The sequence below is a fragment of the Miscanthus floridulus genome, chromosome 9, assembly GCF_019320115.1.
Source record: "Miscanthus floridulus cultivar M001 chromosome 9, ASM1932011v1, whole genome shotgun sequence".
In the NCBI taxonomy this organism is placed as follows: domain Eukaryota; kingdom Viridiplantae; phylum Streptophyta; class Magnoliopsida; order Poales; family Poaceae; genus Miscanthus; species Miscanthus floridulus.
In genome coordinates, this window is record NC_089588.1 from 110,207,113 (window position 1) to 110,218,178 (window position 11,066).

The window sequence follows — 11,066 nt, forward strand, 5'->3', positions numbered from 1 at the left end:
CAAGGAGGAGATGTGAACGTCGCGGCATCGGTGGCGCAGCGGAGTCCGGGGCGGACACGCACGAGCAAGACGGCGCCGATAAGCGGACCCGGCGTGTCAGTGAAAGCAGGCGGGGAAAGGCGTGGGACTAGCTGGTCAGTCGGACAGAGAGAGGAGGCGGAGCGGGTTGGTGTGCACGATGGGCCGATCAATTGGGCCGGCTGCGGCTGGGCTTTTTCGGGAGGGAGAAAGGGAGCGGAGAGGAATGCTTGGGCTGGCTCACAAGCAAGCCCACGCGGTAGAGTGAGGGGAGAGGAGAAGGAGTAGGCCGGGCAGGCCGGCTGCTGGGCCGAAAGAGGGAGAGGGAGTGTTTTCCATTTTCCTATTTTCAATCCAAATTCAAATATGACCGAAATCAAATTCAAATATAGTTTCAAATATACTTTTCAATTCCAATAAAAATGAGCAATTTTAGTAAGCTTTCAAAAATAAATTTTACAACCCTTTTTAAACTCTTTTATTTTCCAATTCTCTTTTTCTTTCTTTTCTTTTACTTCAAAGCCATTTTGAATTTATTTCCAAAAGCAATTCAAACCATTTTTAAATTTACAAAAAACATTTTGAATTCATTTTGAATTTTGGATTCAACCACTCATTGCAATAAATCAAATGCACCGGCATGTATGCACATCCATGTTGCTACTCCTTTTGATGAATTTTAATTTAATAAAAATTTATTATTTCCCTATGTTTTCATGAGCACAAAGATTCAAAATTACCTCAATTTACATCTATTTCAAAAGGAGCAAATTTTAGGGTGTTACAGAAGGCTGCTCAAATGAATCTGCAACACTAGTTAACGTGGACTTAACGGATGTGCTAATGGGCAACAACGGAGAACCTTTCAATGGTATTTTTCTGCAGTTCAATCTTTCAATGGTACTTTTCTAAAGACCGAATCTTTTAATGGTACATGGCCAATTTTCCCTAGTGTGCAAATTACTAATGGTGGAATAACTATTTGTAGTGACAATAAATACTAATGAAGCCACTTACTTAGAAACATGCAGAAGGGTGCAACCTTAGTTGCATAAAAATGGAATTATATACTAGCCGTCCAATTATGCATGTCACCTTGCTAGTATGTATCTATATAAAAATTGAGGTTTTGGACATTTTATTCTACTATAAAAAATCAGGAATTGGGATAGTCCCAGTTGAATATTCATATATCATCCAATTTTCAAAACCCAAAAAGATTTCTTTTTGTTTGATTGTTCCAAGCTACTCCTATTTCTCAGGCCCACTTCCCTTCTAGCGCCCACCTTCCAAGATCCGGTTCTCTCTTCTTCTCCCTCCACATCTTCTTCGCCCATTCGTTCTCCTCCGCCTACACATCTCCTTCAGAGCAAGGCTGTAAGCTGGCTAAATGCTGAGGTAGAGGAGAGAAGGGGTGAGAGAGAAGAGAAGCGGGTTGTAAGCTTATAGCCGGCTTGGGCACAAGAGCCAAAAAAAACTCTGTGAGAGAGACAAGTGGGTCATATATTAACAATGAAGAGCTAACTACTATATGGGTAAGCTGAGAGAAGGCTGCAAAAAACCTTATAGCCAGTAAGTCGGCTATATTATTAGCCTTGCTCTTATGGGTTTTGCACATCGGAACCCAGCAGCCTGCATGTGTATTATAGTGGCATGGGCCAGTGTTGGTGCGTGACCTATTCACGGTGAGATTCGGGGCCACAAATGTTGGCCATTGGCCATTGCCGCCTGGCGCCTGTGAGCGACAAATCCATACCCATCTTTTGTTATGACAGAGCTTACCAATAACCTACACTTTAAGGATTTCCTGCAGGAGTGAGAGGACAAAGACAAGGACAAAATTGTTACTCGTCAAACATTCTCTCTCATCAAACGAGATAAATGATTATTATATTCAGTGTTTGTGATACAGCCAAAAAACATAAATTTATAACGGTGTCGGACAAATTACCACCTTTGTTGTGTGAAATGACAAAACCATATTTGCTCGCAGCGGTACGGTGGATCCAGAGATTGAACGGAGCCTGAGTGAACTTAAAGAGGATAGGGTTGAAACAAGGTTGTGAACCAACGTGAAAGCTAACTTACACTGGTGGATAGTTTTGCCATCCACCGAGTGAGGCATAAGGCCATCTCCATTGGCTGACTCATGAGCCAACATGGCATCTCATAATTCCACTCTTCAGCGATAAAAACAATCAAACTTTGCACTGGCAAATGAATGGATTCTAATCTTTGCATCATGCATGCAAGCTAAAATATTATTTGATTGCAGTAATGCTTCCAAAAATGACTCGAGATATAGATAAAATCTATTTCAAACAAACCATACATTGGAGTATATAATTTCTTTGTGCAAATGTCTACATAACTTGATGAGTATGAAAACTATCTCATAATTTTTGAGCTGAGACAGTCCTAACAATATATCATCTTACCATTCTCCTTGTATAGCGAAACAACATGCACACAATATAGTGTGCTCTATTGATCTAATTTAAGCACCAGCTTTTCACTTAATTAATGACCTTCATTCACCAGGCTTTTCTCCCTTCACACACCGTTTTGGAACTACTCTTATCACCCAAGTTGGGCCGTGTAGTTGCAGCCGCAGGGGAGCCCAGGCCGGCGTCCAGGGTCGCCGGGCCCTGGGTCCACCCCTGTTTGCTCGATGTCCCACATCAAATTTTTCCAACAATAAATATTCTTCATGTCTATTATGTGTGAGAAACATAGAAAACCTACTTTAGCTATAGGCAATTAAAAATTGTTCCAAGCTGCATTTGGAAGCATGCAAACTGCTACATGAGTTGTGCATGCTACTCATGATTTATGCAGCTGCTACATGAACGAAAAACACATGTTTGTACTTGGGTAGAACGCAAAACTCATGATTTCAGACCAACGAACTTGCAAATAACAGTCATATTTCAGTTGGTAAATAACTCCCACTGAGGTTAACTGATTCATTTGAGAAGAAGCACGTTTGCATGTTTTTGTGGGTAGGTTGCTCAATGATGTTTTTTTTTTGTTGTTTTAGATTTTCCTTTTAGGAGAAGTGTATAGCTGAATAGTTAGACTAAGATCATCATACATATCAAACTCCCTTAGCTACTTCACAAATATAGACTCAGCTGTTGGTGGAAGCTGAAATTATGTATACGTCTCCTGGGTTGGAGTTCCAAAGTCTAGTGACCACCTGCTGCTACAAACAAATACTAGTAGGCAAATCAGGAGTTCAATTGTGCGCAACCTTCATATTGTTTTGAGCAATATATATAACTTGAGTTCAATTTTAGAGCACATATGCGCGAGCACGCCACGAAAATGCACAAGGGCTCATTAGTCATGAATATGCATTATTACATATTACTGGTCCACTATTTTGAGTACAACCCTCCTTTAATCATTGAGACCATCTCAGAATGGCAATTGTTCAATCAACAATTTATTATGGTATTGGAAACTACCTCATTTATAAAGGATCTCCAATAATCATTATGTATTTTTCTAACGGATGGAGTCTCTATTAATTAAAGGATCTCCAATAATCTTTATTATCAAGCTCACTCTCTTATAAATCCTCATTTGGATAGCCTCTTGAATAAAATTTGTCTTTATACTACTACAGAAACGATTTTGCGAGACATCTCAAAAACTTTATCGTGGCGGACAAAATATGTGCCCGCCACGGTTAATGCCCATGATTAACCGAGGCGGGCATTTTGTATTTACCAAGGCGGGCAATTTTGCCCGCCACGGTAAATCGATTTACCGTGACGGGCATTTATAAGAGGCCCGCCACGGAATATGCCTCTATTTTCTGAAGCGGACAGCTTAAAAGGCCCGTCTCAGAAAATATACTGAGGCCCACATCCAAGCCCACATCCGACTGCTATCGGGCCATATATAAATGGCACTTAGGTTTTCACCCGGCCGGCCTCCTCCCCACCTCACTCTCCTCTCGCCCGGCCTTCTCACGAGCAGCAGTCTCCCTCCTCTGGCGACTTGCTCTCTCCTCGTGTCCCCTCCTCTCTCCTCGTGTCCTGGCCAGCGGCGCTACTCTCACCTCCCGTCTCCTCCTCTCTCTCCTCGCGTCCTGGCCGGCGGCGTGCGGGCCTTCGGCGGCAGGATGGCGCGGCGGCTCGATGCGGTGTGGGGCGGCGCGCGGCGCGCGGTGGCTCGCGGTGCTCTGCGGGGCAGCGCGCGGCCAAGCAGGGAGGCTGCGGCATGGATCCGACCTCTGCCGGGCCCCTCTTCCCTCCATCGGTGGCCAGGAAGGGAGGCGCGGTCCTCCCCTCTTCCCCATGCCAGGTGGCGACGATGTCGACGCGAAGGCCAGATTGGGTGGATCTGGCGACGGCGAGGGTGGATCCGGCCGATGTGAGGGCGGATCTGGCCGCGGCGAGGGTGGATCCGTCGGCGACGGTGGCGACAGCGCTGCGGGCCCACAGCGACTGCTCGTCTTCACAGTGGGGGCCTTCGGCGGCGGCGGCGGCACGCCTCAAGTCTCTCTCCCTCACGTGGATCTGGCCCCCTTCCTCCTCGCAGCGACGATACGGATCCACGGCGAGACGGCCCCAACCTACGGCAATGGCGCAGATCCTGCGAGGATGACCTCCCCGGCGGCAGATCCAGCAAGGTGGAGACCCCGGCGGCGGATCCAGCGAGGTGCGGTGGCGCCAGTATTGGGTTGTGAATGGGCTCGTCGGTGGGCTCGAGATTGGGCTCGCCGGCGGGTTCCTGGGTTTTTTTTTTGTTTTTTTGAAACGTTTTACCGCGGCGGGCATCCTAACGTGCCCGCCGTGAGAAATCGATTAACCGCAGCGGGCAAAGCGGTCCGCCGCGGGAAAGCCACGATTTACCGTGACCTTTTCACGCTGGTGGACGCGTTTGCCCGCTGCGCAAAAGCAAATTCGCCCGACGCAGAAAACGTTTCTGTAGTAGAGATATTTTTGCACCATCCAACAAGTTTTCTATATATATCTTGCGCACACATTAGAGAGCTAGCCTTGCACTCCTTATTTAGCTAGCGAGAAACTTAGAATAAAGGATGACAATGTTTAGATATCTAATTGAAGAAGCTACTAGAGGGTTTTTTTCATTAAAATCTTTATTTCTTTTGGTATAAAAGGATATAAAGAGACTCTTGGAGTTGAATTTAATTCTCGACACCTAAAACTTACCACATTAGTTGGATAGGATATTTGATAACTTTTTATTTATATAAGAAACTATTTTACCAAAGTACTGGAGGGTACTTTTTCTCCCTATACTAAAAAGTAAAAATAGGAAGTTGTTTTACAAAACTCCTGAAGGTGCTCTAATGGTGGAATACTATTTCCAGTGATAATAAATGCTTATGAAGCCACTGACTTTAGAATAGGACATGTGAGTAGTAGAAGAGCCCAACCTTAGTTGCATAAAAATCGAATGTGCGCATGTCGCCTAGCTTGCTAGTTATGTATCAATGAAAATTGACGTTTGGACATTTTATTCTACTATGCAAATTAAATTTCTGAAATTGGGACAGTCCTAGTCGAAAATACTATATCACCAAATTTTCAACACAGAAAAAGTTTTTGGTTGTTTGTCTGTTCCAAGCTACTCCTGTTTCTCAGGCCCTCTTCCCTTTCGCGGACTGCTTTCAAGATCCGGTTCTCTCTCCTCGTTACTCTGTCTCTCCCCTTCTCCTCTGCCTCCACATCTCCTTCTATCTGATTTCAGATGCAAGGACAGCGTTGAGATTTATCACTTCGTTGATTAATTGCACGAATCCAAGCTTTAACATCGCAATCAAGGTTCGCATTCCGTTCAACTCCGATTAATCTATCGTACATTTGTACATTGATCAAAATTTGAAGAGAAAACTCGAGTTTTTAATCCATGTTCCAATTATTATTCTTGATGATATCAGATCGGTTGATTGCATCGACAAGAGGGGCGAGGTTTGCAATGGCGAACAAGGCCAGCTCGGGGGCGCGGAGCCCGCTGAGCCTGGTGGTCGCCATGGCTCTGTGCTGCTTCTTCTACGTGAGCCGCATCGCCGCCGCCGTGAGCCGGCAGACGGCCTGCGGCGATGGGTCCAACGGCGCCGCCGCGGCAGGGCTCAGCTTCGAGAAGCACCACGGCGGCGCAGCGGGCATCAACGCGTCGACGTCGCCGCCCTTCGGGGCCGACGTTCGCGCCGTGCGCGGCGGCGCTGGCGGACCACACGCCGTGCCACGACCAGGACCGCGCCATGAGGTTCCAGCGAAAGAACATGGTGTACCGGGAGCGGCACTGCCCCGCCGTCTGCGAGCGGCTGCGGTGCCTGGTACGGCCCCGCCCTGGTACGTGACGCCGTTCCCGTGGCCCTGGAGCCGCGACTATGTGCCATTCGCCAACGCGCCGTACAAGAGCCTCACCGTCGAGAAGGCCGTCCAGAACTGGGTCCAGTACGAGGGCGCCGTGTTCCGCTTCCCCGGCGGCGGCACGCAGTTCCCGCAAGGCGCCGATAAGTACATCGACCAGCTCGGATCCGTCGTCCCCTTCGCCGGTGGCCACGTCCGCACCGTCCTCGACACCGGATGCGGCGTAAGCATCTGTCATGGCCAAGGCCTCATCGACGCCCAAATCATGGTTACCCTCCTGATCGGTCACCTCGATGTCCGTCCGTGCAGGTGGCGAGCCTTGGCGCGTACCTGGACGCCCGCGGCGTGATCGCCATGTCCTTCGCGCCGCGCGACTGGCACGAGGCGCAGGTTCAGTTCGCGCTGGAGCGCGGCGTCCCGGTCTTCATCGGCGTCCTCGTCTCCGTCAAGTTCCCGTTCCTGCCGCGCTCCTTCGACATGGCGCACTGCTTCCGGTGCCTCATCCCTTGGGGCGGCAACGGTGAGTGACGTCGTCTCCTCCTCGGTCCTCGCACGGCAGGGATGGCCATGGCCTCGGATGCACAAGAAGTCAAGAACTCTGACGCGTCGCGTTCGTGCAGACGGGATGTACATGATGGAGATCGACCGCGTGCTCCGGCCGGGCAGCTACTGGGTCCTCTCCGGCCCGCCGATCAACTGGAAGACGAACCACAAGGCCTGAGAGCGCACGGAGGCGGACCTCTCCGCCGAGCAGCAGCGGATCGAGGTGTACGCCGCCATGCTCTGCTGGGAGAAGGTCACCAAGATCCGCGAGATCGGCATCTGGCGGAAGCAGCTCGACCCCTCCGCCGAGTGCCCCGCCAGGCCGCCGGTTCGGACGTGCGGTGCGACGACGCCAACCCTGACGACGTCTGGTAAAAATTTCCACTTTCTTTCATCCCGAGATGGCTTCTGACCATTTGATTGACTTCTCGATTCGCTTCATCTTCATCAGGTACAAGAACATGGAGACCTGCATCACGTCGCCGGCTACTGCGGGCGCCGGCGAGCTGCAGCAATTCCCGGGGCGGCTAACGGCCGTGCCGCCGCGGATATCGGCCGGTGCCGTGCCGGGATTCAGAGTGGAGTCGTACGAGGATGAGAACCGGCGGTGGGAGCGGCACGAGGCGGCGTACAAGAAGGTGAACTACAAGCTGAACAGCGAGCGGTACCGGAACATCATGGACATGAACTCCGGCGTGGGTGGGTTCGCGGCCGCGATCTTCTCGCCCAAGTCGTGGGTCATGAATGTGGTGCCGACGGCGGCCGAGCTCTCCACCCTCGGCGTGCTGTACGAGAGAGGGCTCATCGGCATGTACCATGACTGGTAGGTTCAGAGCATAGTGCCTTCTATCCTGCCGTCCATTCCCTGAATCATGATGGAAAAATCCTTGTCCTGAATCATGATGCAAATGGTTGTGATCTTTTTTTTTCTTTCGCGAAACTTCATATTTCGTATGCAGCATTATTTCTCTAGCTTTCAGTGATCTGAAGCAAGATTAATGCATGATGCAAAAGTTTTTGTTTTAACTTTCTTGCTCTGCTTCCTCTTCAGGTGTGAGGCTTTCTCAACTTACCCAAGAACATAGGATCTCATACATGCCAATGGCATCTTCACACTCTACAAGGACAGGTGAAATCAAAATTTGTTCATCTTTCTTTGTAATAAACTAATAATAAGAGAATGTTGTGAAAATCAAATTTTTGTCGTCATTTCACCTATATTGCTGCTTAGATGTAGTACCATACCAAATGGTGCAAATTGTGGTGTGTGTGACTGACAATATGGTCTCTGAACTTGGTGCAGGTGCAAAATGGAGGATATCCTGCTGGAAATGGACCGGATTCTGCGCCCCGAGGGGACCGTGATCCTCCAAGACGACTTCGAGATTCTGCTGAAGGTGCAGAGGACAGTGAAGGGGATGCAGTGGAAGACGCTGTTGGCGAACCATGAGGACAGCCCCAACATACCTGAGAAGGTGCTCTTCGCTGTCAAGCGGTACTGGACAGCTGCCGGCGAGGGCTCAGAGGAGGAGAAGAAGACAGACAGCTCTTCAGTAGCAGGCAAGGATTCAGAGGAATAAATGGTGGGTGAGATGAGGCAGCACGATTTGGCGGTGGAGGTGGACGGGTGACTACTTTCAGTTTCTGTCGACTTTTCAGAATGTTTGGTAGAAGAATTGAGAAATTTTGTTTAGAGCGTAGAAGATGTAGAGTTTCAGCTACTTTGAATTTTGCAATTTTGCAGTAATGTTGTATCAATGCCATTGGATCAGATGTGGCTATTGTAGTCCATTTCTTTTTTATCAATCCAATGAGATTTTGATGTTGATTTCATTGATGTGATTGATCGAATTTTGATAGTCTATTTCTCCCCTCAATCGCGTGCTCACTGACCTTCGTATGCGTTGAGCATCTAGATTGCTAGGGTTACATCTTTGACGTCACATGGTAGTATCCGGTTCTCCTCTTAACTTGTTTTTGGAGGAAATATTATGAATAGTGGCACAAATGTATATATGATTCATGTGTGTATTTTTTGGTGGCCAACATGTCACATTAACCACAACCGGGTTGAGGTTGCTCATTCATTGTATAAAGACTTGTGATGTTTAATGTATAGATGTAACTCTTTTACTAGTTATTAGAAGTAGTAGCATATGTAGTACTTCATAATGAAGCACTCAAGCATGATGTCTCAAAGTACTGGAAACTTGACAATGGAGATCACCATGAGAAAGGCCATACTGTGTCACATTTAATGAGATTACCCTGTGATGTTTTTATTTTCATGTCATACTATTCTTTCATGGTTTATATGTGGTAGAATACCTTCCCTTAGAAAAATTAAAACTTATAATTATTTTTATGCCCTTCCAATTCCTGCATCTACAAGGATTTGAGGTGTTCTAAGTAGCCTTGCTGACCTTACAACAACCCTAAATGAAAGAATCCTCAGTGTGGGAAAGATAAGTCACCATAGAAAATTTACAAAATGCAAAAAGGGAAAGTAGAAAATTCAAAGGAAGTTCAAGTTCAAGTTCAACTTATCTGTTTGAACACACTTGACTTGTAAACTCTTCCTGCTATAGTGACTTATCTTTCCCACACTGAGGATTTTTCCCTTTCCATGCTAGATCTAAGCATCATATTCTTTTAAACGTCATATCTTTTCCATGTTTTGTTGCTTACAATATAGCTTTTTTCTTCAGATAATGAAGGCACCACCATCAAAAGTGTAACCAATGGAAAATCAATTCTTTTCAAAAGGAGATTATGTGATAACTCATTTTGCACCAAGGAGTACAGCATAATAGCGGACCAACATGATGGCACAATATAATGTAAAGACAGATAGCTTGAGATGACAATAGTTACTTGCAAATTAATAGATAATAACTAAGGTAGCTGTTGGCATGAGTTGCATTCATGATAAATCTCTACATCTCTTTGTAGTGCAGCTGCTGCAGTCCTGCATCTACAGGATGATACACATCGTCATCTTTATGAAATTTGAGTACAGCTCCTACGATCGGATACTGCATAGTTCTCTTCTTCCTGGACTTAGCTTTCCCCAGAATCTGCAAATATGGCAGATGAAGTGGCATAACTTGTTACATGACATATCATTAATGACAATAATACTATGTGGAAGTAGTGTCAAAAGTTTGAATGCCTAATATGATGAAGAGAATAGACCGTTAAATGCTGACCTTCTTAAACTTTGCTGTCACCTTGCTGGCCAGTGTGGTCCTATTTTGTGACATGTACTCCCTCGGTTCTTGAGAAGCCAAAGTTTCCATCTTGTCCGCCTGTCAATGAACAAAATCATAGCAATCAAGTAAACTGCCTCAAGATTTTCTCTAACCCATGCTGGAAAAAATATAGATGAGGTTCGTTATCTCATCCGTTTCGACTTAGCACGTGTTAGCTACATGCAAAAATGGAATGCAAATTATGTAAATGTAACGCATCAAGGACCATTTCAGCGATGCCACTTACCGTGGAGTTGGTTTCCTCTGCTTCTTTCCTTGTTTCATTTAGGCCTTCATTGGCAGCATCTTTCTTCTCAAGCAGTGATGAGACCTTCTTGGACGTACCATCTTGTTCCATATCCATGTACTAAGTGACCAAAAACTAGTATTGTTTTGAATGTAGGGCTTGTTGCTTTGCAAAAACTGTAGGATTGGTTAGGCCTATTTATAGGCCAAATGGCTCTTGAAAAGCATTACCTTGCTTGAAGTATATATTTTTCATGAAAAAAAACCGTGGTACCTTTCATTACTTGTGGCTGCCCATAATGTCATCAGTTTCTTCAGTTGCTATTCAGGTTTTCCGGAAGCAGTTGATACTTGATACTTTTGAATAGGAGGTTCACATGGATTTCTTTGGCCAGATCTCATCTTATAGAATCCTGTTTTCTTTAATATGGTCTTTTTTCCGTAGTTTATGGAGAAAAGGTGCACATAGTTTTTCTTCTAAGCAGTTACTTATACCGGCTGTTTTCAGTTACTCCCTTTCCTGTCCGGAATTTCTGCACCTTTGTCTTGTGAAGCGCTGTTGCTTCTTAAGACCTGAATTACTGGCACTGAGCTGGTTGCCAGTTCGGTTCCTTCTCTGTTGGTTAATCTTGTTTTTGTCAATAAGGGTTTCTTT

The 11,066-nt window shown here is 46.4% G+C and overlaps 1 protein-coding gene and 1 pseudogene across 1 annotated transcript; one reads left to right on the forward strand and one right to left on the reverse strand.

Moving 5' to 3' along the window:
- Positions 1-5,966: 5,966 nt before the first annotated feature.
- Positions 5,967-8,621, forward strand: LOC136482620 (probable methyltransferase PMT2; annotated as a pseudogene).
- Positions 8,622-9,850: 1,229 nt separating this feature from the next.
- Positions 9,851-10,529, reverse strand: LOC136483529 (uncharacterized). The gene is made up of 3 exons (XM_066480613.1): positions 10,413-10,529; positions 10,124-10,222; positions 9,851-9,991 (listed from the first exon to the last, which is right to left on the reverse strand). Exons 1-3 carry the CDS (start codon positions 10,527-10,529, stop codon positions 9,851-9,853), a joined length of 357 nt encoding a protein of 118 aa, XP_066336710.1.
- Positions 10,530-11,066: the final 537 nt, after the last annotated feature.